Here is a 27,627-nt window from a genome sequence, read left to right as displayed (position 1 = left end):
AAAAAAAAAGGTGATTTTACTAAAGGGACGGGGACAGGGCCCATGGGCAGAAAGAGCTGCTGCATTGGCATGCAATGGCTGATGATATACTTGGGACTTGGGGGAGGTAAAGAAAAAGGGGTGTCCAAAGGACTTTGACTAAAGATTTATAGGATACTGGAGGCCTGGCTAATGCTGAGTTAAAGTATTTTTCTTCTAGTAAGGCATTAACATTAAGTCGGTTTGGGGAGGTTTTTGGAGGAACGCTATATTCTTTCTATTACAACTTTCTGTCCATAAGTAGCAGGTGGTAAAGAAACTTAACTTTGTTTACATTTCCTTCTGCCTCTGTTTCCCACAACACTCGTGGAAGAGGGTGATGTTAGGACTCCAGAAAATTGAATTATGGGTCTCTGAAAGTTACACTATTGATAGGAACGCTTTTTCCTTGTAAATCACTAAGACACTGGTAAAATGATGGAGACTCCTGTCTGGCGGGACTGTGATCTCTGTTAACCATTTGTTTTTCTCTTCCCTTGGCTTTATGGCAGCCAGCAGTATCTGAGCAGTGTCACACACATCCCACCCAGGAACGGGTAGGTGCTGGGAGGGTTTCGGGTGTCAGCTTAACTTTGCCCTCAGCGTGCCTTCTGCTCCCTCATCATTAATTTCTATAAGGAGGAAGCATGCCTTCCCTGTTCACCAGCAAAACTTCTAAAGTTCCCATTAACAAATCTCTTTATCTCTTGAATGTTTGAAATGGAAGTAGAATATCACAAGAAATAGGAGGGAGAAAAAAAAAAAGCTAGGTGGGGTTTAGCACAGTCTCTCCTTAAAGGGAGTTTTGGCATAATGGAAGTAGGGATGAGTCTAGCTGATTCTCATTCTAGAGCAGACCTGCATTTATCTCTATATGAATGAAAATCTTAAGGAACTACTTTCATTTAGAATAATTATTAAAACCTCATACAAACTGGTTCCTTAAAGTCAGAGCCCAGGTACAAAAAAAAAAAAAAAAAAAATAGCTTCATGCAACTACTGGAACTAAAACAAGGTGAATATAAAACTAGGGGCGCCTGGGTGGTTCAGTCCGCTGAGCATATGACCCTTGATTCCGGCTCAGGTCATGATCTCAGGGTGGTGAGATCCAGCCCTACCGCTGTACTCTGCACTTGCCTGGGGAGTATGCTCAAGTATTCTCCCTTTCCTTCTGCCGCTCCTCCCACTTTTTCTCTCTCTCTAAAATAAATAAACCTTTAAAAAGAATCTTTAGAACAATATAAAACTCAAAAAAAAAAGTACAAGGGCGCCTGGGCGGCTCACTGGGTTAAGCCTCTGCCTTCAGCTCAGATCATGGTCTCAGCGTCCTGGAACAGAGCCCCCCATCGGGCTCTCTGCTCAGCAGGGAGCCTGCTTCCCCCTCTCTCTGCCTGCCTCTCTGCCTACTTGTGATCTCTGTCTGTCAAATAAATAAATAAAATCTTTTAAAAAATAACATTTGAAAAAAATCTAAAAAAAAAAAAAAAGGTACAGTCTTTTGGTGGAGTACTGAGGCCGGGCTCCGACTCAAAAGTACTATAAAAGGAATGGCTTTTGATTTTGTTGAAACAAGTGTGTTAGAAAGACAAAACTGATTAAGGTATCCCGAAGTCTCAAGATTCAGGGGAACGGGGAAGGGACTGTGAGTTCCGTCCACGGCCACGGTTACTTGTGTCTGCGGATCCGTGAAGAAATTTACCTGTCTCCTCCTTGGATGCAGAGACTTTTAATTTTTTGCCCTCGGGTGTTAACATGGAGGTTAGGAATGTGGAGGACGTTTTCGGAAGAGACATAATAGTCAAGGCTTCCTACCGCTCTCTTTGGTCATTTGAAATGCCGCTCCAGAAAGCGGACTTAGAAACAAATCAGCGGCGTACTGGCTTTTGACAGTCCTGCAGGCAAAAGGAAGAAAGAAAACGAGAGACCCATTTAGTGCTTCTGTTAGGATCAGAGTTTGTAATTCCTCTGCCGTGGGTTTTCCTTCTTTGGGGAGCGTTCCGCGCTCTCTCAGGTCACCTGACGCGGCTGAGAAGCCTGCTGCTGGGTCGGGGTCCGGGCCCAGGCCGGGAAGGTCACCCTCGGGCCACCCACCGGCCGAGGGCGCCCTGGCTCCAGGCGGGGAGCTGGGGTCCGCGGCCTCCCACCCCCGCTCCACGCAGCGCCCCGGGCACACCAGCTGCAAGGACTCGCGGTATGGCAGAGTCCGCGCCGCGTCGCTCACCAGAAGTGATGGGAAACAGAGAGAGCCGCTACCGGCAAATTGTGTTTCCCGCCAGACGTCCGGCCTCGCCCTTTCCCTGAGCGCCTGCGTGTCGCCATAGAAACCCAGGACCCCGAGCTTCGGCCGCCCTCACGGGGGGCTGTCTTCGGAGTGCCGGCGGAGGAGGGGGATAGCGAAGAGTCCCAACACCCGGGGACGCGGGGCTTCTCACCACAGGACAGGTTCAGCAGCCATAAAAAACAAACATTTAATCGGGCTGTTCTCACGGAATGCGCAAGGGTGTAGACGCCGGCGCTTCCGCCCGCAGGTCGTCGCCAGTGCGCAGGCGCCAGCGGGGCAGGGGTCGCTCTCCCTCCTCCCCCGGGGACGACCTTCGCGGCCCCCGGCGGAAGGCGCCAGCCGCCAGATTGGAGTTAGCGGCGTGTTAAGAGATTTGTTTTCTCATCGTGCTCTCCCACTTTTTTCTTGTTTTTCCTACTTTTACAAAAAAAAAAAAGCCAAATTCAAAGTGAACTGAACCAAAAGCTCTGTTTTCCCATCTGTTGAGGCTTCCTAGCGGATGCTGCCCCTGCCCTTGAGCTCTTGAAGGCTTCCTTGGGCACCTACGCGCTACCCGCACCACCCCGCCCCCATCCCCGCCCCACCCCGCACTGGTAGGTGGAGGCTTCTTTCGGCTAGAGGCCGGGAAGAAGATTGCGCTTTAGGAGGAGCCAATCCGAATAAAATAGTTGGGGCTTCCCAAAAAGCTGTTCTCAGGAAAGAACGGCGTAAACGCACTAGCATGGAGGAGCTGAAGTCCTGCCCCTTACCGTCACCGGGGGTCATTTTCTATTAATACGGAGTCTTGGGGCGCTCAGTGGGTTAAGTGTCTGCCTTGGGCTGAGGTCGTGATCTCAGGGTCCTGGGATCGAGCCCCACATCGGGATCCCTGCTCAGGGACAGTCTGTTTCTCCCTCTTCCCCCTGCTCCTGCTGATTTACTCTCTAATAAATAAAATACACCTTTTTAGAATCCTAGCAATATTATGAACAAATTCCCTAATACCCCTCAATACCTAAAAAAAAACAAACAAAAAATGGAGCCTTAATGCCAAACAGTGCGGGTGGAATCCCAGTGTCTAGATGATTCCATTCTGGCAAGTAAAATTTAGAAGGTAAGATAACTTACCTTGTCCAACCTTCCTATTCCCTAGTACCAAGCAGGGTGCCTGGCTCAAACTACGTGGTGTTTTCAAAATCAACTGGATAGTTCTCCTGTGCTGATGGATTTGGTCTCTGGTTTCTGATTTTCAGGATAATAGCAATAAAAAAAATATGACCGAAGTGTTAAAATGAATCGGTTAAGCATCTAGCTCTTGGTTTTGGCTTGGGCCATGATCTCATGGGTAGTGGCATAGAGCCCCCAGTGAGCTCTGCAATGGTGGTTGTGTGTGTGGGGGGGGGGGGGTTCCTGCTTGAAGATTCTCTCCCTTTGTCCCTCCCCTCCCCCATCCCAATCTCTAAAATAAATAAATCTTTTTGAAAAAATACACACACACAGGGTTACTTGGGTGGCTCAGTACGTTCAGCCTCTGCCTTCTGCTCTGGTCATGATCTCAGGGTCCTGGGATTGAGCCCCGCATCCGGCTCTCTGCTCAGCAGGCAAACTGCTTCCCCCTTCTCTCTGCCTGCCTCTCTGCCTACTTGAGATCTGTCAATTTTTTTTTAATCTTTTTTAAAAAAATACACAATCTCTGTGGCCCATTGTAATTCTTTTTTTTTTTTTTTTTTTAAGATTTTTATGCAGGGCTCCATTCTAGGACCCTGGGATCATGACCCCAGCCGAAGGCAGCGGCTTAACCCACTTGAGCCACCCAGGCGCCCCTGCCCATTGTAATTCTTTTTTTTTTTTTTTAAGATTTTATTTATTTGACAGAGATCACAAGTAGGCAGAGAGGCCGGCAGAGAGAGAGGAGGAAGCAGGCTCCCCGTCAAGCAGAGAGCCCGATGCGGGGCTCGATCCCAGGACCCTGGGACCACGACCAGAGCCGAAAGCAGAGGCTTTAACCCACTGAGCCACCCAGGTGCCCCCCATTGTAATTCTTAGTCAAACACCTTGGCTGGCTGAGCATTTTAGCCTTTAGCCCTATTCCATCACTTATTTTTCTCTAGGTTTTCCAAGAAATCAACAGAGGACACACAACACTCATATAGCACACACCTAGTTCCCTCTAAGTACTGGCAGTGATCAAACAGGTGAAGGGCAAAAGCAATGCACAAGCCGGGTGGAAGGTAACTTCCCTCCAGCTTGCCTTCTGCCTTCCTCACTGGTGGTGTGACTCTACACTCTAGTTTGGAATCATAACCAGAAGACTAACTTCAGAGATTCTAAAATTTTGAGAGCTCCTCTTAAAGTTTATCAAGGCTTTGGGTACTGGAAGAACAAGGTAACTAATCTTTCATATTCTTAACCTAGTTTTAAAAAAGCAGGGGGTGGATAGAAGAGATAAAGCCCAGTGAACAGATTCAAGGACACATAGAAAATAAAATCTATCGAATTTGGTTAAGTGATTAGATCTTTGGTATTAAGAAAAAGACATCAAAGGCTACTTCTCATTTTCCATCCTGTGCAATGGTGTGATTATACATACTGTTTCCTGAGCAAAGGTGTGCATTAAAGTTGTAGAAGTATATGAAGTAAATGCACAAAAACAGGTGAGAATTTAGGACTATTACAGTAAAGGCACCAGAGTGGGTCAGATGGTAAAGTGTCTGCCTTTGGCTTAGGTCATGATCCTGGGATCCTGGGATCGATTCCCACATTGGGCTCCCTACTCCTTGGGAAGCCTGTTTCTCCCTCTGCCTCTCTCTCATGAATAAATATAATTTAAAAATATGTTACAGTAAGATCATAGCTATCGAACAACACAGTTGCCACTCTTGGGAAAACTCCTAATTTCGATACCAATGGGAACCCTAAAGTGGAAAGAGGTAAAATATTGAGGTGTTTGATGGAAAATGTCACAGCATAATCCAAGATGAGCAGGTAGTAATTTTCCTAAATGGAAATCCTCACGATAGTAAAAATGTCATGTAGTTTTAACGAACAGGGCTAACTGAGCTTGATGGCATTGACTGAATTCTGTGGCAGCTTCACACACACCCAGCTCAGCAGTTGGGGCCTCCAGCTTCAAGCGGAGAGTACCTCAGAAGAGATTCAGTGTGATCACTGAACATGCCCTGAGCTGGGGAAAAAGCAGTAGGAGTGCATTTGCACCAATCTCTTTGATCAATTCCGTTTGGGTTTTTTTGTTATTTTGTTTTTTGAGAGAGAGAGTGTTGGTGAGTGGGAGAAAAATCTTAAGCAAGATCCAAGCTCAGTGCAGTCTCACTGCCCTGAGCCAAAAATCAAGTCTGGATGCCTAACCTATTGAACAACCGAGGCACCCCTCACCAATTCCCTAAGTGTGTGGGCAGGGATTACACACTCATTCGTGGGCACTTACAAATAGCACGCATAGCTTCCTGAAGGAGTCTGACTGGAGAATAGGCCAGTATTTGTACTTAGTGTAGCTGAACACCAAAGGTATCCCTAAGTGCTGTGAAGGAGACACTGAGAAAGCCAGCCAGACACTGCCCAGCCAAGTGCCTCTCAGGGGAAGAGTAACTTCTAGTGTTGCTTCCACAGGAGGACATTCCTAAAACCGAGAAGATGCCTCAACTTGTCTCAGTTATGTCATCATTCCGTTAAGTCCCCTCCTTCTGATTCCACGTGAGTGTGCGTATGGAAGAAGATGCTTTTGGTTTTGTTCCCAAGCATATCTTCAGTACACAGCGCGGTACCTGGCATGTGATGTTGATGCAGTCTAGAAGAAATTCCTCCTCCTCATCGTACCATAAACTGGTCTTCTACAGAGCAATCGTGCCAACCTGATTGATTTCTCATGGTGTATTTACCAACCTGTGTGATTTCTCACAGTATAGTTACCAACTGATATTCCAGTTTTAAGTTTCATGAAGTTCATTCATTGGAGTCCAAATGCAAGCTGAGCCTAAAAGGTCAAGATCCTCAACTTCAATGAATTCATTAAGGAAAACTGCCACACCATGGTTTTGCCCTGGTGCCAAAGAATACTCACGTGGTCCAAGAAACAGAAAGGGACTCGTCTAATTTCTGAAGGAACTGCACCTTTCCCCATCCTCTGGCCCTGCAGAAGCAGGTACTAGAGCCAGAGCAGGGGAGATCAGAAGACTTCTTAGCGTTAGTATGATGATGCGTCTATGGGAAGAATGTTCTGATGTCAAATCCCACTCATAATAGGTTTCTATTATGAGATTCTTTGAAGGAATGAAAGCAATGAATCTTTTTTTTTTTTAAGATTTTATTTATTTATTTGACAGACAGAGATCACAAGTAGGCAGAAAGGCCGGCAGAGAGAGGAGGAAGCAGGCTCCCTGCTAAGCAGAGAGCCCGATGCGGGGCTCAATCCCAGGACCCTGCGATCATAACCTGAGCCGAAGGCAGAGGCTTTAATCCACTGAGCCACCCAGGTGCCCCGAAAGCAATGAATCTTGCTTCAAAATCAGTTTCCCCCACTCTTGTCTGAAAAGGGACACTTTTCCACCAACGTATTTCCCAACTCTCACTAGAAAAGGAAGTCCATTTCTACCCATTAGGGGAAGAGCTGAGTGCATTTTTAGAAACAGCCATTCACAAGTTTTAAGAGGCCAACTGCAAAAGGAGTGAAGCAACAAACACTGACCACAATAAAGAGAGGCGGCTCCAAGTGGCACTGTCACAACTGGGCCCTACCATTTACTGATTTGTGATCTTCAACGTGATTCCCCGCCATCATTCTGGGCTCCCGGATGACTTAGTTCAGTGCCTGCTTTTGGCTCAGGTCATGATCCCGGGGTCCTGGGCTCGAGCCCCACATCAGCCTCCTTACTTAGCGAGGAGTCTGCTTCTCCCTCTGCCCCTCACACCCCGCTTGTGCATGCGCGCTCTCACAATCTTTTAAAACTGAAAACACTCGTAATTATGAAATATGTAGATTTTGAATGAGCTTGATTACTTTTAAAAACAACAGAACTAAGTTTTTCTGAAATATATTTATTTACCACATTCTTCACATATCCAGTATTTTGCCATTTTATATATGTAGATTTTAAGACAGTGCATACTGAACAAAGTGACAGTACCAGTGATTAGACCCACAGGGCAGAGAGGGGGTGGTTCCTGAATAGAAATTCTGGAAAACAGCAACAGGACTGAATCAGAAGAGACATCTTTAATTGTAGAAAAACAACCTTTAAAACCACCACAAATGTCCATGACCTCTGCTGTGCTCAGAACTCGACGGATTTAAAGCACAAGCTGGCCAAGTGTAGACCCAGGAAGGAAGCTGCCGCACAGGCCCAACTGCAGAGACGTGGCTGGAGCCGCAGTGCTCTTCTCACCCAAGAACTGGCACATCTGCACACGGGAATCCAAACTGTATCCCTACGCGACCGCATGCACAAACTGCCTCTCGTCTAGAACCACGAGGGAGCACACCCACCACCTCACTGAAACACACGAACCCCACAGCAAGGAGATTACCTGCTAGCGTCACATCAGCACTCCCTTGGCAGTGCTAGTAGAAATAAGGAAGAAAACATTTGGGGAAAAAGAAGGAATACAGAAGAGGCAGTCTTAGTTGTTTTTTAAAACTACATCACTTCTGAGATTAACCCTTTTCCTCAAATCCAAATTAGCTATTAAAAAGTCTTTATGCTTTACAGAAAAACAGTGGGAATTTGATTAAAAGGACTTCATAGATTATATAGGCTACAGCTTTCCAGTTTTTATCATTATTGATGTTCAAGCAGGGCATTAAATTTAGGGTGACAAAGAGCATAGGCAGACCAAGCAAGAAGGACTCCATTCTCCCCCCTTTCGACCAGAGTTGAAATTGGGTTTTACCTCCTTTATAAACTGGGTTCCAAAATTCTATTACCTGATAGAAACTTTAGTGATGTTAGAAACTACTCAAATGCTTATGTAAGTTTTACTAGTAATACTCATTTTATTCCTCAGAACCTTTATGTCCCAGTTTCTTCAATTTCTGAGCCATAAACATAAAGCCTAGAGATATGTAAAAGTGTCCAAGACAGAGCTGTCTCTGTAGTATTTATGCACACATATATCAACTGTTAATAAAAACTACGTAAGTCGCATAAATTTTGCACAAGGTTAGCAAGCAAGTCCATTACACATTATTAAGAAAAGTGTGAACTATCTTCCATTAAGAATTTTGCCTTTCAAGACTAGAAGCATTCTTTACACCGGCAAAAGTTAAGGCGTCATTGGTTTCCTTCCTCTCCATAAATTCTAAAATTTAACTATAAAGTATACACACTAACACTTAAATACCTAGGTAAAAGCAGACATGCTTTTCTTTTTAAAATGCTAAGCAGGTAAATATGAAAGTAATTTTGGAGGTAGAAACATGAGTGCCTTTAAGAAATCTTGTTAAATTCTTGTCAGTTCCATTACGGGAGTGCTTCTATCAGTCAAGGTGACAACAGGGATTCACATCATCATTGAGTCTATTTAAAAGCACATACTCTCAGGAGTGTGCAGCATTTGAAACATTCACATTTTAAAAAGATTCCAACAAGTTAACAAGGATTCGGGTTTAGAATTTACGGAAGGTAAGAAGATAATGAGGCCCCACTTTCGGCCAGGGCTAGTGTTTTGCAACAACCCTATGAGGTAGTTACTGCCCCCATTTTACAGATGAGGGAAACTGTGGCTCTCATAAACAAGGCAACTGTGCCTACTGCCACACTGCTTAGTAAGGATGAGCTATCTAAAACATCTGTGCATGCCTTTTTTGCTGCGCCAGCAGTTTTCTGACTAGTATCTGGGGGTAGGAGAAAATGGGTGTCCCAAACAACAGGACTCCAGCCCTGCATCCCAATCTCAACCAGAAGCAGCTCTATTCTATCTGTTTTGCATGCTGGGCTTAAGTGTAACAATTTTTTTTATGGTTTCATAACGAAAACACACTCCATCAGGCCACCTGGTTACTACAATTGTTATTAGATTTACCTTCATTATTTTTCCCTTACAAAATAAAGAGCTTTACTCAAAATTACAAATGACCACATAAAACAAACATCTTTTTGCACAAAAGACTTCAACAATTCATAATTACATCTTTTTAGGTACATAGCCCACATTGACAAACCTTTTTAGATACATAATGTTCTATTAGGCTTTCTATAAAGACTTCAGGATTCCATTCTTCAAGTCAAGTATAATTTGAAAATTCAATGAAAACTGCCTACACAAAATCAATGACTCGTGCAAAAATCTGTGCTCCCAATTATAGACTATTTACACACTGTACCCTCTTCAGCTGCCAATGTTGCCCACTCTTACCCTACAACTAAAAGGAAAAGGCATTTCCCCCACTTCTCATGCTTCCAAAATCAAAAAGTAGTTACTGAAAGGTTAAAAGCAGCCTGAATTTTCTAATTAAATTCTATTGTAAAGCAAGTAACTTCACTTATTAGGCAATTGTAGGATGTTAATCCATCAAAAACAACTCCATTTTCCTTCACTATCCAGGACTGAGAATGAAAGCATCTAATGGATTTTAAAACAAAGTTTGAGATATAATTGTTGCTTTGGAGGAAACACCCACAATAATGGCTACTATCATTAATGCTTCTTATAGGAAAGAAGTTTTAAAAGCTTTCCTTTGCAAAACAAGAAAAGTATCATCCTATAAGCAAAAGAGGAAAAGTCAATAAATCTTCCTAAAACACACCAGAAGTATTAATTATTTAGGAGTGTAGGTAGTGGTTTAAATAAAATGACTTTTGCTATGAGCAGCTAGCAGTCCCTGGCTATCAAACTAGTTTCTGTCACAGAAAATAGCTCTTCCTTTATGCATTTGTGAAAATTTCTTAGGGCAGTCTTACCATTCTAAAGAACCCTTAGTTTTAAGTATTTTTTGTTGTCACCTCAAGGTCTTGGGCAGGGGGAAAACTAATAAAGGGAAGATGAAATCATGCTAAAAAAAAAAAAAAGCCAATCAACAACAAAAAAACCCACCAGCCTTAACCAACCCAACAAATACAATATTCAGAATTGACAGAGAACAACAAAAATCAATGAGCAATGAGAGTGCAACATTTACAGCACTTGACAGAAATACAGATCTGAGAGTTCCATTCTCTCCCTTCAGGTGATGACTCACTCATAAACAAATCTTAGACCAATCTGGCTTTCTTAACTCCCTCAATATATTTAAAATGTAGTCATAAATTCAAGTGACTGGGGGTACCTGGGTGGCTCAGTGGGTTAAGCCTCTGCCTTCGACTCAGGTCATGATCCCAGGGTCCTGGGATCGAGCCCCGCATCAGACTCTCTGCTCGGCGGGGAGCCTGCTTCTCTCTCTCTCTCTCTCTCTCTCTGCCTGCCTCTCTGCCTACTTGTGATCTCAGTCTGTCAAATAAATAAATAAAATCTTAAAAAAAAAAATTTCAAGTGACTGACTCATTTTAACTTTAAAAAAAATACCAGCAATTACAAGATGTAGTATAAAGCAGTCTCGTTTGGAGGTTATGGCTCCATCACAATTACACCAGCACCGTACAGACAGTTACTGCTGGGAATGTGTGAAAACCTCCCGTCACAGTCAGGAGCCTGTCTGTTAAAGCTGGGTTTGATGTTTGAAAATTGCCCAAACTCATCTGCATCAAAGGTACTGCAGAAAATGGGTAATGAGGCTAGGTACTTGTGGTACAAATTAAGTTGTGACTAAGAAACTCCTTCTCCTTATGACACTCAAACTGACTTTAAAACGATTCTAAAAAGATGCCCCACAACTTTCTGGATAGAAGTAGGGCAAAAAAAAGAATACCAACATAGCCTCTCAGGTTGGCTACTCCAAATAAAAATCACCTTTTGGGTAATTCTCAAGTCTCACTTGTTTGAGTGGAAGATTCAACTCCATGGTCTCTGATCCCATTCAATGCTCGGTCTTGACAAACATAACCACACCTCATACAGACAGACAAAATAATTCCTGCACACCACACTGTATTAGCAATGAGCATCTTATAACATGGAAACATCACATAATAAGAGTACATTTTCTTGAAAATGATAACATATTAATTTGTTTCAGCTAAAGTATACATACTACCATTAAAAGTGTAATAATTGAGCACTGCAGAAGCCAGCTTCTGGATCTTTAAAAATCACTTTAATATTAATGGAATGTGATTAATACTTATATGTTACAGACTTACTAGTCTGCCAACTATTTCAAGTCAGTATTTATTAAACAATAAGTATACCAAAGAGTACTTCTAAATAACTTCCCAAAAGTTATTACCTTAAAGCGTTTACAACAAAAAAAGTTATCTTCCACATTAAGTTCCACGATAAAATAATTTAAACATATGACTGACTCAGCAAGTCTTTTTTTTACTTTGGAAGTTGTAAAATGAAAGGTCTTTTCTTTGTCCTGTGCCACTTCTCTCTTCTTCCCTTCCTACTTCTTTCTGTTCCCTCAATATGTAAGATTTCAGATATAAACTCAAGAATTCAAGGTGAAAGGTATAATTTTGTTTCACAGAAATCATGACCTACACTTCATAGAGAAAACAAGGTAAAAATTGAGTAGAACCAAACTTTTGAAACTTTTAAAAAAAACAAAAACAAATAGGAGGCATAACAAGATTATCTTTGGAAACTAGAGATTTTCGCTCTACTAGAAATCGCAAAATGTTCCACATTTTCTTTTCTTTCCCAGGTACATAGTTAATTAGCATACATTCCAACAGTGTGCCTGAAAAAAATTTCTAAGCCCGAAAAATTTAAATGATTTCTTCGTAAGTGCTTTGGCTAAGTCCGTGGCCAAGGACACATGGGGGTTTAGTCATGATGTCTAGATGGGAGTCAAAAACAAAACCCAGCAAAAATTGGTCACTGTTGTCAGCTCTAAGTCTCCCTTCTCACAAAAAGGTTTAAAAAAAAAAAAAGTACTGCTTTAATTGCACAAGATTCCAGTAAACTAGCAACATCTCAGCTGACCTAGGAACGGAGCAAGCCATCTGTAAAGCACGGAGTGATCCAAATAACACAGATAACTTCAGTAACGACTGGAAACAGATGCTGGCCCCCAATCAGGCAGAATACCCATCTTCAGTGTCAAGGAATGAAACAAAGTCCAAGCTTCTAAAACACGTAACGACAAGTCCAGGAACGTGGCTGGATATAATCCAGAAATGTGGGCTTCAATGGGGAAAGAAGAATGGAAGAGCAGTTTATTTGCACACGTGTGCGCAAGGTGTCGGGGTAGACAGGCGTGCGTTTATTTTATACACTGCGTACCTCTACAATGTCTCCCATCATTTCAGTAACCTTTAAGCTATAAGCAGTGTACTAATTCAAAAGATGTTCATTATTTTTATCTGTAACACAGATTATAGTGCTTTAGAAGTTTTACAGAAAGCTTTCGAAGTCCAGTAAATGCTATACAATTACGTGGACTTCCGACCAAATTCCAAACAGGCACTACCTCTCTTCTGGATCTTGCATTTTATTTTAGCACAGACCTACTGTTTGTGGCCTAACATCTAAACTGTGGTAGGGTAAGGATGATAAAATATATACACAAATTACTATAATACAAGGTTTAGAATTACTAAATTATCTAAATGAGAACACATGAAGCATTAGGAAAGTTCACCAACAGAAAAAGACTGGAGCAAGAATTTGAAAAAGCTGGAAGATGCTGCATCTGAAGTGGATTTTGAGAAAATAAAATCTGACAGGTGGACTCAGTGTGCAGAGAGCACCATAACCAAAGACAGGCCAAAGCAGCTAGTTGAGACACACAAAGGGGGTAAAGAGGAAAGGAGGAGGTATTAGGGCAGCATAAGAGAAACAGGATAAACAGCAGGAGAAGCTTGGGGAAAGAAACATTAATTTGCCTATAGGTGTCTTTAGTTATAGGTACCTGTGAGAAACAGAAATACCAAGAAGGCGCCCCCTAAATATTGGGGAGTTATCCGTATGCAACTAGAAGTGAAAGATTTAAAAATGAGACTCTTCCATAATTACAAACAACCACGACAACAAAGGTCAAGGGATATGGGATCTTAGTCATAGGAGTATGGCTGGACATTTTCACAAAGAGTTATTACTCTAGGAAGGAAGAGGGAAGAAATACATGTACGTGTAGGTGGTGGCAGAGGGGGCATATACGTGCCACTGAACAGACCCTGCGGAACACCTACATTTTCAGGACACAGGAAGGAAATCAGAAGACCCTTTAAAACAAAACAAAACAAAACAAAAAACAGTGAAAAAGAAAAAAAAAAAAAAGGAAAGAGAAAAGAGAGAGAGAGCCAAGAACTAGGAACATTCAATGTAAAGAAAACCAAAGAAAAGAAAAATTTCAAAGCCAGTACAGTAGGATCAGATAATAACCTAATCCTTTTACTCCTTATTTACCTCCCCTTAGCACTAATTCAGCATCATTTCCACTACTCTTCTTAATACTGCCTACGAGGCCTCACAATCAGGGGACAAAAACGTTACTTTCCACTCCAGCCTAACCAAAGACTCACATTTTTTTTTTTTTTAATTTATTTGACAGAGAGAGAGATCACAGGTAGGCAGAGAGAGGAGGAAGCAGGCTCTCCGCCGAGCAGAGAGCCTGATGTGGGGCTCGATCCCAGGACCCTGGGATAACGACCTGAGCCCGAAGGCAGAGGCTTAATCCACTGAGCCACCCAGGTGCCCCCGAAGACTCACATTTTTGAGAGGACAGTGCTGACGTGCATACCACTCTTGGGAATAAAGGCACAGGATGACTCCATGGCCCGCGAAAAGGGAAGTCCACATCATAACATTCCAAACTGGCCTTTTCCAACTGTCGTTGACAATGAAGTTGAAAGCCACTGAAGTTAGAATGATAAAAAAATATATATAGTTATCACATCATCATCTATCAGGAAACAATGGGCCTCAGACATGTGCTATAATCATGTTGTTATCACAATGAGCATCAACTATGGGTATACAGGTTTTATTCTGGCTACTGGTTCTGTAAGTAAAAATGAAGCTTCAGGGTGCCTGGGTAGCTCAGTGGGTTAAAGCCTCTGCCTTTGGCTCGGGTCATGGTCCCAGGGTCCTGGGATCGAGCCCCATATGGGGCTCTCTGCTCGGTGGGGAGCTTGTTTCCTCCTCTCTCTCTCTGCCTGCCTCTCTGCCTACTTGTGATCTCTGTCAAATAAATAAAATCTTAAAAAAAAATTTTTTTTTTTTAAATGAAGCTTCAAGTGTTGAAATGTATTAACCAGTGATTAACAAGAAACCAGAGAATATTCAGAGCAGGTGAAAATATATTTCATGGAATCATTCCTATTTGAACTTGTCCTTCCCTCCACGCACCCAAACAAGGGTCCATATTTTTCTGGGGTGAACAGTGACACAGTGTGGAACTTGTTCATAGTCTCCTTGACCTCCCAAATCAGTGTTATCACTAGTCTTCAAGAGGCTACTTAAATGCATTTCTCTTCTTCAAAGGGTGAGCGCCGTGCGCCAGAGCGTGGTTAATTACTCAAAGTCAATGCTGCGACTGTCTGATAAACACTGCCTTGAAATGCTATTGCTATGATCTAGTTTTCCGCCCTGCCTTAGACGTCATCGTCTACATTTCTTTCAGCGCGACCCTCAGTACTCTCAGCAGGCCAAGATACTTACTTCCAAAGAACATGAAGAGCACGAAAAGCACTGGATAGAAAAAGTTCAAGCAAATAGCCAGGGCATATTCATGCACTACAGCAGACACAGCAAACACAGCTAACATGGCAGCCGACTTGAACCTCTTGGTGAAAAACTAGGGTAAAAGGAGAATATGAAAAAGCAATTTTTTAAAAAGTAATTAAGCCCAAATAGACACAGCTGACCCTTGAACAACACAGGTTTGAACTGCATGGGGCCACTTATTCAATTAATACAACACAGTACAACTGGGGAAGGTATGTGCTATGGTGAGTGCTGTGAAGTGTGTAAACCTGGCGATTCACAGACCTGTACCCCTGAGGCCAATCATACATTATATGTTAATAAAAAAATTAAAAATAATTTTTAAGAAAGCACAGTACAGTAAATGTATTTCTCCTTATCATATTCTTATCAACATTTTCTTTTCCCTAGCTTACTTTATCCTAAGTATACAGTATATAATACACAGAACATACAAATCCATGTTAACCAACTGTTTATCTTATCAGTAAGGTTTCCGGTCAATCGTAGGTGATTAGTAATTAAGTTTTGGGAGACTCAAAAAATTACATACAGATTTTCCGCCTGCATGGGAGGGTCAGCACCCTACCCCACTTGTTGTTCAAGAGTCAACTATATATAAGACTTATAATTATCACATGCTAAAGGCACCTATTTTATTATGTTTATATTTGATTTTTCCAATCTATTCCTTGGGTTAATCCAAATGTAGTAAATAATTACAAAAAAAAAATCTACGCTTAAAATCCTTATTTTACTAAAATGAGGCACTGTCAAAACCATAAAATTGCATATTTTCAAAAACCTACCTATAACCTGTATTTGTAAATCATTACAGTAGACAAAACATAGTTTTCATATATAAATGGACACATCAAATCTCAACCTTTAGAGTAACACGGTATGGTGGAAAAGGCACACATCCTCCATCTGCACTACAGACCTTTAAGTGACACCACATTTATGAACGGAAGAACGCTTGACTACAGCACTGTTTGCAACATGTCCTGCAATCACTTAGCCAAATAGTGACTAATAACCAAAACCTGCAATCCAGAGATACCAAGGATCATCAATCATGACAGTCATCAGTCTACATAACATTCTGTTCTAAAGAATATCTCAATGACACCTATCATCAAAGGAGAGATATAAATCCAAACTAAGTGTTTCCCTACTTTAGCAGAGAAACCAAAAAAAAAAAAAAAAAAAAGCTAGAGGGAGATTATTTACTAGCAATGAGATTCATAAGAAATGATCCATTACCAATGGATCATTTCACCTTCTCTAGATGCCTCCATGCATTCTTACTTCATAATTGTGTAAAATAAACCCAGAGCACAACTGTGGTATTAGATCTCATCACTGTTCATACTGGTCTCTAAAAGCATAAGCTGTCTTAGACATAAATGGCCCACAGAGAAATAAAGACCACTTCCAGCTGCACAATACTACTTTCTGAAGGGGTGCCTGGGTGGCTCAGTGGGTTAAAGCCTCTGCCTTTGGCTCAGGTCATGATATTAGGGTCCTGGGATCAAGGTCCTGGGATCAAGCCCCGTATCGGGCTCTCTGCTCAGCGGGGAGCCTGCTTCCCCCCTCTCTCGGCCTACTTCTGATCTCTGTCAAATAAATAAATAAAATCTTTAAAAAAAAAAAAAAACTTTCTGGAAAAGGATCTCTATTTCTTTCACATCAACTGTTTCTTGCCACTTACCCAGAGAAAGTCCTTGTAAGCATAGTAATACAACCAGTCATGAACCACCACATTCCAGGTCCTGTAATAGTTAGCGTATGATGTGGAGTTCCACCAATCCTGAGGAAAAAAAACAAAGGTTTAGAACTACACAAACACACACACACATACACACACACACACACCCAAAGCAAAACCCCCTAAATATTCCTAAAGAACATACACACACAAAACAATATCCAGAATGTGTTATGACAATTCGTTAGTCTATACACTGATGTCAGAAAAATCTTAAAAGGCATTTTGGTTATTAGTGCTCAATATATGAATTTTAGTTCCATACATGATGAAGTCCCTAACTTCACTTTGCCCCGTTATCAAAAAAGTTATGATGGAAGATATAGAACACAGAGAATCATTAAATCTAAGGTTCACCTAAATAGTGATCAGTGTATCCCCTTACATTGCTAAAACATAGGGAGAGAATTCTAAGAACTGCCCCGCTGGTACCATAAATGACAAAATTTACATTGTACAAGGAGTGAGACAACGGTTACCTGCAACATATCCCTCCTTACCTTAATATCAGACCCATGGAATCAGACAGATGCTGCAACCCACACCCCCATTTCTCAGAGAAAGGAGTGCAAGGCTCTGGGTGTTACCAGAACCACCACAAACAAACAAGACCCTAGAGGGCTTTATGCAGCATTACAGAACACTATGAACACCCTGGCTCATCTAGAACTTAATTCCAACTGTGTGAGAATACTATTTAAGTATAATTAATGCCTTTCAACTATTCAACAGTCTTAAATAATCTGCTAAGATCACTCCTACAGCACCAGACAGCCAATTTCAAAAGAATGATCTGCAAAGTCTCATGATGCCCTCTGAACACACGCCTTCCCACCAATACAGGATCCAACAGAAACCATAGGCTTTTTTAGGAGAAGAGATATTAGAGGTAGAAGATAAGGCTGTGAGTCTGTGCTAAGTATATCAACATCAGAATCTCAGAATTAATATTGGTTAAAACTTATGGAAAAAGAATGTCACAATGTTTATGCTAAAAAGCTAGTAGCCAATGATGTTCAAATACTCAACAATGAGGATATAAGTGCATGAATAAAATGTGAAAAGAAAGGTGTCCAAGTATGCATTACCTTATAAAACATCCTGTCACCAAAGCGTAACATCTCAGCAAAGGCATTCAGCCAACAGTGCAAAAAGGCAAAAAACGTGAGGAACAGTACCAGCACACCTAAAAATAAGATTAACGATATTAAGAGTCTTTTCCAAATAGCTCACACTAAGCAGTTAATTTTATGTCATGATGTGCTTAAAAGCTAGAATTATTCCATAAAATAAAAGTTACTGTTCTAGCTTAGCCATGCAAGAGATGATACCATGTTCTTTTCAAAGTTTTTTAATTTTAGAAAGCATTAAATTCCTGCCAAGTGGGTTTTACAGATAACAAATGACCCAGCCTGTTTTTAATAGAAATGCCTAGATGTATGGCTTAACGTGACCCAAGGTCCTTTAACATATGGCCCTCATGCATTCCTCTAAACGAGGTGCTGAAAACAGAGAACATCTGACAATTCCGCAGACACATTTCGTTGTCACAACTCAAGGGGTAAGGGTCGTACTACTGTATCTAGTTTTTAGAGGAAGGATATTGCTAAATATCCTATAATGCACAAGACAGCCCTCTGAATGTCCAGTGACAAGGTTACCTTACCTCGGACTCTATTCCCAGTGTTGTAAACTCGTCCATACCTGGACTTCTGCCGTTCTGAAACACTCCATGCCTCCGCTTCCATCCACTACCTAGAAGCACGTTTCCACTATTTCTCTGCCAAACACCTATTTTTCAATACCCAATACTAAATGTCATGTCCAATATGATACAAAGTTCGTCGGCACTTTCCTTATACTACTTACTACACTACATTGCAAAAGAGCCATTTTTATGCCTATCCCTTTCGTTCACCTGTTTATATTTATGGATCATCTCTTATGCATTAGACAATATGGGAAAGACTGGCTCACTGTTAAAACATAATCCTTGATCTCAAGGAATTTGTAGCCTAGTGAAGAAGATATGCATTTAATACATATTCTGTTAAAGGGGCAGATAAAATAATTTATTGGCGTCAATTTGGGTGGGGGGGGGCAATCAGGGAGGGTTACCTAGGAGTCTGGGAGGGAGGTTAAGGAAGAAAGAAGTAATAGAAAACACGACCAACATCTGACAGGTAGAGAAAAGAGAGTAAGTAAAGGAAACTGTAAATGCAATTAAACTGCAAGCTTCCAGAGAGTAAAGAGCATGTTATGTCCTCTTCACTGCTAGGTCCTCAACCCCTGGCACGTGATAGGTACTCATGTATCTCTAGAAAAAAATATGAATCAAGTCAGGAGACTGAGCAATGGCCAGAAAGAAAGGAGAATGAGAATCAGTAGCAGGAGAGAAATTTCACATTGTGGATCCAAACAATGCTTCATGGAGATGAAACCAAGTAAGGGCTAAACCATCTACCAGATTTGGAATCAGGAGAGACTTCAGTAAAGGCCATCAGCATCCTGGCTGGATTAGAAGCAAAATTACATTGGACTGAAGAGTGAACAGGAAGATCAGGCATAAATATGGACTACCCACAGTCACAGAAAGCAAAACTTGAATGAAAGTCAGAAGACAAAGAGAAACACTGGGCTGAACCTGGAAGTATACTCACTTATGAAAACAGACGGAAAGAAGTCGAGATGAAGACAGATGTAGAGATGACTTCAGAGCGAAAAGCAGGAAAATCAAAGGTGTGCCTGTGCAACAGCTTTTTTTCCTCACAACTTCATGAATGGCCAAATTAACCAACACCCATGTTACCTGGCAAGATGGAGTTAAATACACACAGGACCAGAACACGAGCGCTGAAGGGCTCCTGTTTGATATTCCGAAACAAGGGGGCGCAGAGCCTTTCAAAGATGTAGTACACATAAAAAAAGCAACCAAAAACCTGGAATATAACAGAGATATAGTTATAATACTGATGGACTGATACAAGGAAAGACGGTGACTGTTTTTCCTTCAAAGGAAGATAGATATGTGACCCTTACACTAACGTTCATATGTATGTTCTTAAGTATTTAAGACTGCCCGACTGCAATCCTTCAGAGACGTTACATAACTAGTTTCTGTCATAACCTTCTCCCAACCCTTTACCACATGGGTGTTCAATTGAGATGAAGAGTTTAAAATGGGCGGGACGCCTGGATGGCTCTTAAAGCCTCTGCCTTCAGCTCAGGTCATGATCTCAGGGTCCTGGGATCGAGCCCCACGTCAGGCTCTCTGCTCAGTGGGGAGCCTGCTTCCTCCTCTCTCTGCCTGTCTCTCTGCCTACTTGGGATCGCTATCTGTCAAATAAATAAATAAATAATCTTTAAAAAAAAAAAAAAAGAGTTTAACGTGATCTCCTGGGACTTGTGATTGTGATGGAGAAGGGCAGGGGTGGCAATGAAGAAGCTGTCACAGCATACCCACAATATATCCCAAAGTAAAAAACCGTAAGGAGGGGCGCCTGGGTGGCTCAGTGGGTTAAGCCTCTGCCTTTGGCTCAGGGTCCTGGGATGGAGCCCCACATCGGGCTTTCTGCTCAGCGGGGAGCCTGCTTCCCCCTCTCTCTCTGCCTGCCTGCTTGTGATCTCTCTCTCTGCCTACTTGTGATCTCTGTGTCAAATAAATAAATACAATCTTTAAAAAAAAAAAAAGTAAAGAGTGGGGGGAAATTAATGTAGATGCTTACTAAAGTAACCAAACGGAAAGCATTTAAACTCTTTTACTGAAAGAAATTGCTTTTGACGTTGGCAAGACAAACACCATCTACTGGACTGGTAAAGAGTTTAAAAGACTTTATAGAAAGAGGTCTAAAGTTCCCAGCAGATATGAATTTACCAACACTCTAAATAAATTATTATTATAAATTTGAATCTCCATGTCCCACTAATCTACAAACCTTAGTGATTAAAGAAAAAATTCACCTGTAAAAACTGCATAGCAACATAACCCCATCTTACAGTGGGAGTCCTAAAAAGAAAGAAACAAAGTTAAGTTTTCAAAATAAAGTAAGTTGTACTTTAATAAAGATCCTCGTACTGTTTTCCCTCACAGAGAACACGTCATTTTTCCCACGTGGAATGCCTGTATAATTCTGTCAAGAATTACCGTAATCAAACTGGATTGCTAGAATCACCATCTGGGGCTTCCCCAAGCCAGAAAGAAAGTTAAAACTCCTTTCACGTTCTTTGTAACCCTACATGAACTGGCCCCTGCCTACCTATCCCACCTCATTCATGCTACACTTCTGCTGCTCAACACATTGCTGGTTCACAGAACAGATACCTGGGATAGTTGTCACGGTAGATGAGGGTAGGTGCAAACAGGAAATACAGGTACTGGTTGACTGTGGGTATTGGAATCGTCTCTGGAAAAGGAAAACTCTGGTTAGATCAGACACTCTTCAGTTGTTCCTGGCAAAACTAAAAGGGAGAAATAAGCAAGCATATAATAGGGAAGAGTAAAAAAATGACTTCTCTTAGCTCGTATCATTTCTTCCTTATCTCCCAGAGTGACTTCTTACCCTTGTATTGATTCAGTATTACCAATCCCTCTAAACTAAGCTATTTCTGTGACTTAGAAATACCTTCTAGAGTTTGAAGCAGCAATTCAAAGAGTAAGCACACATGGGAGTAATGAGTCTATTAACACTCTATGAAAGTAAGGTAAAGCTTAACACTCTGGTGATCAGTGTTTTTAAATTGTAGGTACAAAAAAAAATAAAAATTAAAATTAAAAAATAATAAATTGTAGGTACAAAGGCAAAACAGGGAACAATGAGGAAACAGTGAGATAGTCTTCCAAATCAATATGGTTCCTACATTTTTAAAATCCAACATAACATCTACAGAATGTAAAATGCCATCCCACTAAATACAAAGTTTGAAATACTCCACTGAAGATCCTTGACCTAACGAAATTACATACGTGATTTCTCCTTAACTGAATTTAGTACCCGAGGCACATTCTCTCTGACAAATGAATGGGCTTTCATTACGAAACGAATCTACAAAAGGAGGGGAGAGGAAAAAAAGATGAACTTTCTGCCACTGTCTTGTTTCCTATAAGCAACCCCAGAACAGCACTAAATCATATGAAGAACTTCCTAATTTTACATACACCAACTCGAATTCATGTTTATGGAATAAAGCAAATGAAAAACAAAGTATAAAGAAGGACAAGTTATTACTCAAATTATTTTGCATCTAACAGCATTACGCATTATAGTTATATTACAGTAAGAAATTAAAGCCTGTTCAAAGACAGTCTCCTGAAACAGTCCTTCAGAGCATTAACAGACAGCCAATTTAAGTCCAAAAATTCTGAAGGGTGTATAAACAAAATAAATCCTTTATTCAGACGGGAACAGTTTATATGACAAAACAATGAATCTGATAACCTCAAAGGCAGAGTTTTTAATTACAAAACAACTTTATCATTTAAATGACTTCTACAAAATAAATAAATAAATAAATAAATAAAAATAAATGACTTCCACAAAGTGTTCAAGAATAAAATCTGAATTCATCCTAAATAGCTCAATATAATTTCATTACCAAGAATCAAAGAACACTGAAGCTAGTATGAATTTTAAGACATGAGATGATCTAGTTTAAAACTTTAATTTTATAAATAATAGCATGAAGAACTAACAGGAAAACTGACCCAACTAATACGATTGAAAGTAACAGAAAACCAGTATTATTATATTTTAACAAAACATAGCATTACATCGGGCAATCCTCAAAACCTTACCTGTTCAAGTATAACAATGCACCGGGAAGCTGGCGCTAGCGTATATGCTAATACAACATACGCTGGTCCCAAACCTAGAATGCCAATCTGGAAGACCATGAAAAGGAAGCAATGGAAGAGAGAATGGACCACTGGGTGAGTACTCCTGCTATAACCTCTGGCCCAACGTTGAAAGAGGAAATAGGGGACAGCAAGTGTACTCAAGAACATGGTACACCATGTCCACATAGCAACAGGAAGTTTGCCAAAAGCGTAAGACAGGAGACTGAACTCGAGCACCAGCCTAGGGAGAAAAAGCACAGAGAAAGAGCACAAAAGTAAATTTTCAATACGCACTGAGAACTCAAAACTTTCACACCTAGAACTCTCAAACTTAGAAAACACAACAACATTAATCCATTGTGGTCATGAGGGTAAAGTTGTATGAGAAGAAAAAATGCTTCTAAGCCTCTGCTTCACAATGTATCCCAACAATAAATATTCTAAAAGCCCTAAGGTAATATAGTATTTGAACATAAGATACGCAAGATAACCTAAAATAATAAAACTTTAAGCAGTGATTAGAGTCTATCATTAATAAATTCTAAACTCTAAGATAATCTAATACATAAAAGTATTCAAACAGCAATCACCTATGTTCAAAAGATGATTTTTCAAGGGGCGCCTGGGTGGCTCAGTGGGTTAAAGCCTCTGCCTTCAGCTCAGGTCATGATCCCAGCGTCCTGGGATCCAGCCCCGTATCAGGCTCTCTGCTCAGCTGGGAGCCTGCTTCGCTTCCCTTCCTGTCTCTCTGCCTGCCTCTCTGTCTACTTGTGATCTCTCTCTGTCAAATAAATAAATAAAATCTTAAAAAAAAAAAAAAAGGATTTTTCAGAAATAAGAATTCAAAAACCTATTAATACACTATTATACCATTACCTCAAAATATAATTTTCTAATAATGTACATAATTTGGTGGATGATTACCACACTGTCATTTTTAAAGTTTTATTTCACTTTTGTATTAAAAAGAAAAGTTTTTCAAAAGGAATAAAATATTGAAAAAAAAAAAAAAGAAAAGTTTTTCAGGGTACCTAAGTGGCTCAATCAGTTGGGTGTCTGACTGTTTCAGCACAGGTCATGATCCAGGCTCCACCTACAAACTGGAGTCTGTTTCAGACTCCTCCCCACCGCTCTCTGCCCCACCCCCCACTCATGCACACATGCACTCTCTCCCCCTAAAAAATAAATCTTTAAAAGAAAAAAAAAAGTTTTCCAAACATTAAATTCTAATAAGCTACTTATTTTTGATAATAACCTGAAATGCATACCACAGTGGGAAAATTTTTAAATCATACATACAAAATTCTCCCATCTGGAAAATTACCTAGAAGCTACCAATTATGGACTCCTAAAATAGACCATTTTAAAAATAAAAGTTAAAAAAAAATAATAAAAGTAATAAAACTTCTAATATTCCTTTTAGTTGTCCTTTTCGGGAGAAAAGAATCTCACCCTCCAATCAGCGGCTTTGGGATTTTCTGAAGCAATTTCACTCGAAACTCCAAAATTTAAATACCATGAAAACTCCCAACACCCCATGCATCAACTAGCCAAACGTCTTTTTTCTTGTCTTACCTTCCTTCATCAATGTAATCTACAACAAGTGTGCTGAGGATAAACAGAATGAGGAGGGCAATAAACATGTGATAGATTGTTCTGATGTGGTCCACCTCAAACAGCTCACTGTAAATATAGTTCAAACAAATGAAATTACATTTCATTTTAAAGCACCACACATTAAAGTCTTTAAGGCAGTTCAGCAGATACTTAACCCACCCTCAAATAGTAATCATGACTAAACATCTCCAAGAGGAATCACAGAATATTAAATGTGAAGCACAGATCGTAAATGCCTTGGCCAAGGTACAAACTGAATGTAAAAGCTTAGGGTAAGGCTCTTTCCAATAAAATGATACTACCCCTAGAGAACAGTATGGAATCAAACACTTAAAGCAAATGGGGAGCATTTTTGAAAACCTGCCAAAAGTGAGTGCTTCTCAGGTAGGCAAAACAGGAAACACAAAAGCTATTCCAAATGTTAACAACTGTTTGTCTTTAATCCTATTACATTCCACTCCCTATACCTAACTACTATTAAGTGCTATTCTATAATCCAACTACTACCCTACATGTCTATAAACTTAACCATTTACAAATATTGTTATTTTTTATCCACACCTATCTTTTTATTTGATTAAAACAGGGCTATTTCCAAAATAGAGCAACGACTTTCCAGATGACATTTTCTCGGAGAGGTACTTTTTTAATATTTCACTAAAACAAGTTTTTTTAGCTTTGTTTTTTGCCAAGATGTGTGCTCACATCTACATTAACTTTTCAAGGATCCATTTTAGATTACCTTGGATTAAGGATCTTCAAATTCTAGTAAAAATCAACCTGAGCCATGAAATATGTGTTTTACTTCCTTGGTTAAAAAAATGTTTTGGGGGGGGGGGTGCCCAGATGACTCAGTTGGTTAAGCATCCATCCAACTCTGGGTTTCAGCTCAGGTCATGATCTCAGAAGTCGTGGTAGAAATTTAGCCTTTTTAAAAAATTTTTTGTTTAATTTAAATTCAATTAGCCAACATATAGTAAGTACATCATTAGTTTTTGATGCAGTGTTCAATGATTCATTAGTTGTATATATACAACACCCAGTGTTCCATCATGCGCCCTCCTTAAAGTTCATCACCCAGTTACCCCATCCCCCTCCTCCCCCACTTCCCTTTCCACAGCCGTCAGTTTGTTTCCTGGAGTCAAGATTCTGTCATGGTTTTTTCTCCCTCTCTGACTTCTTCCCATTCAGTTTTCCCTCCCTTCTGTCCTCTGCACTATTTCTTATATCCCACATATGACTGAAACCATATGATAATTGACTTATTTTGGTCAGCAAAATCTCCTCCAGTTACATCCATGTTGATGCAAAATTTGGGTATTCATCCTTTCTGATGCCTGAGTAATACTCCATTGTATATATGAACCACATCATTATCCATTCATCTGTTGGAGGACATCTCGGCTGCTTCCACAGTGTGGCTATTGTGGACATTGCTGCTATAAACACGGGGGTGCATGTGCCCCTTCTTTTCACTACATCTGTATCTTTGGGGCAAATATCCAATAGTGCAATTGCTGGGTTGTAGGGTAGCTTTATTTTTTAACTTTTTGAGGTATCTATCTCCATACTGTTTTCCAGAGGAGCTGCACCAGCTTGCATTCCCACCAACAGTGTCAAGAGGGTTCCTCTTTCTCCATATCCTTGCCATATTCCCTGTCTTGTTAATTTTAGCCATTCTAACTAGTGTGAGGTGGTATTGTTCTTTTAGCCTTTCTTTCCAGCAGGGCACTGGCAGGGCTTTGTGCTTAGCAGGGACTCTGCTTCCCTCCTCCGTCTACCCCTCTCCCAACTGGCGCATGCACACGCACTCTCTCTAAAATGAATAAAATCTCTTTTAAAAATAAAAAGTTTTGTAGGGGTGCCTGGATGGCTCAGTCGGTTAAGCCACTGCCTTCAGCTCAGGTCCCAGGTCCTGGGATCGAGTCCCTCATTTGGCTCTCTGCTCAGTGGGGAGCCTGCTTCTCCACACCACCACCACCCCCTGCCTGCCTCTCTGCCTACTTGTGATCTATCAAATAAATAAATAAAATCTTGGGGCGCCTGGGTGGCTCAGTGGGTTAAGCCTCTGCCTTCGGCTCAGGTCATGATCTCAGGGTCCTGGGATCGAGCCCCGCATCGGGCTCTCTGCTTGGCAGGGAGCCTGCTTCCCCCCCTCTCTCTGCCTGCTTCTCTGCCCACTTCTGATCTCTCTCTGTCAAATAAATAAATAAAAATCTTTAAAATAAATAAATAAATAAATAAAATCTTAAAAAAAAAAAAAGCTTTGTAATTATACTTTAGGGGCGCCTGGGTAGCTCAATTGGTTGAGCAACTGCCTTCAGCTCAGGTCATGATCCTGGAGTCCTGGGATCAAGTCCCACAGCAGGCTCCCTACTCAACAGGGGGTCTGCTTCTCCCTCTGACCTTCCTCCTCTCATGTTTGCACGCTCTCATTCTCTTTCTCAAATAAATAAATAAAATCTTTAAAAAATAAAAAATAAAAAAATAAAAAGCTTTGTAATTGAAGTATACTTTAGGGGCGGCCGGGTGGCTCAGTCGATTGAGCGTCTGCTGTTAGCTCAGGTCATGGTCAGAGAGTCCTGGGACTGAGCCCCAACCATGGGTTCCCCTGTTCAGCAGGGAGCCTGCTTCTCCCTCTACTCCCTGCTCCTGCTGTCTCTGGCTATCTGTCTCTCTCTCTCCAGTAAATAAATAAATAACTTTTTTTTTTTTAAGTGCTCTTTTTTTCATATAGTACAATTCTATCATTACAATCTTATAAATGTTCAAAATAATTTATCTTCCCCTAGATATATGGCCTTCTCATCAAATATATATAAAGGTGGCATACAGAAAGTAAACTATGGTAAGTGTTAAGATGTTGTTTTTTAAAAAGCACATTAAGGGATGCCTGGGTGGCTCAGTCTGTTAAGCCGCTGCCTTCGGCTCAGGTCATGATCCCAGAGTCCTGGAATCGAGTCCCACATAGGGCTCCTTGCTCAGCAGAGAGTCTGCTTCTCTCTCCGCCTCTGCCTGCCACTCTGCCTGCTTGTGCTCTCTCTCTCTCTCTGACAAAAAGTAAATAAGCACATTAAGACATTAAGGTAATTTTCACCAGCCCAACTATTTCTGATGACCTATCCTAACACAGGTGAAACTGCAACAGTATTCTGAGGAACGACTGAGTAAATAAATAAATGATCTACTCAGAGAACAGTACAAAAATATTCATTGCCTACCCAAAGCACACCTTTTTCAGTTCACACATGAGGTCCCGTAAGTAATTTATACTGCCTAATTTTCTCTATAAAATTCACACAATCAGGGTTTTTAAATAAGTCTGAGAAAACTATCAGGTTTCTAAGCTGGCTAGCCAAAAAAGAGATA

At 40.9% G+C, this 27,627-nt stretch overlaps 2 protein-coding genes across 5 annotated transcripts in view; both read right to left on the bottom strand.

Moving 5' to 3' along the window:
- Window positions 1-2,697, bottom strand: part of AXDND1 (axonemal dynein light chain domain containing 1) — a 98,335-nt gene extending 95,638 nt beyond the window's left edge. Inside the window, exons 1-2 of the mRNA XM_045982957.1 lie at window positions 2,240-2,697; window positions 1,718-1,910 (exon numbers count right to left, since the gene is read on the bottom strand). Of these exons, the coding sequence (XP_045838913.1) occupies window positions 1,718-1,811 (94 nt within the window). The 5' untranslated portion in view covers window positions 1,812-1,910; window positions 2,240-2,697. The remainder of the gene's footprint in view (window positions 1-1,717; window positions 1,911-2,239) is intronic.
- Window positions 2,698-10,680: 7,983 nt separating this feature from the next.
- SOAT1 (sterol O-acyltransferase 1) overlaps window positions 10,681-27,627 on the bottom strand; it is a 76,536-nt gene continuing 59,589 nt past the window's right edge. For all 4 annotated transcript variants that reach the window (XM_045983418.1, XM_045983419.1, XM_045983420.1 and 1 more), the window contains 11 exons: window positions 24,217-24,324; window positions 22,600-22,882; window positions 21,772-21,850; window positions 21,130-21,211; window positions 20,769-20,814; window positions 19,618-19,747; window positions 17,897-17,994; window positions 16,752-16,850; window positions 14,993-15,128; window positions 14,042-14,187; window positions 10,681-12,514 (listed from right to left, as the gene is read on the bottom strand). In XM_045983418.1, the coding sequence (XP_045839374.1) occupies window positions 12,458-12,514; window positions 14,042-14,187; window positions 14,993-15,128; window positions 16,752-16,850; window positions 17,897-17,994; window positions 19,618-19,747; window positions 20,769-20,814; window positions 21,130-21,211; window positions 21,772-21,850; window positions 22,600-22,882; window positions 24,217-24,324 (1,264 nt within the window). In that variant the 3' untranslated portion in view covers window positions 10,681-12,457. The remainder of the gene's footprint in view (window positions 12,515-14,041; window positions 14,188-14,992; window positions 15,129-16,751; window positions 16,851-17,896; window positions 17,995-19,617; window positions 19,748-20,768; window positions 20,815-21,129; window positions 21,212-21,771; window positions 21,851-22,599; window positions 22,883-24,216; window positions 24,325-27,627) is intronic.

The sequence above is a fragment of the Meles meles genome, chromosome 17 (assembly GCF_922984935.1).
Source record: "Meles meles chromosome 17, mMelMel3.1 paternal haplotype, whole genome shotgun sequence".
In the NCBI taxonomy this organism is placed as follows: Eukaryota; Metazoa; Chordata; class Mammalia; order Carnivora; family Mustelidae; genus Meles; species Meles meles.
Note: the sequence above shows the minus strand (reverse complement) of the source record. Positions and strands in the feature narration are given on the sequence as shown.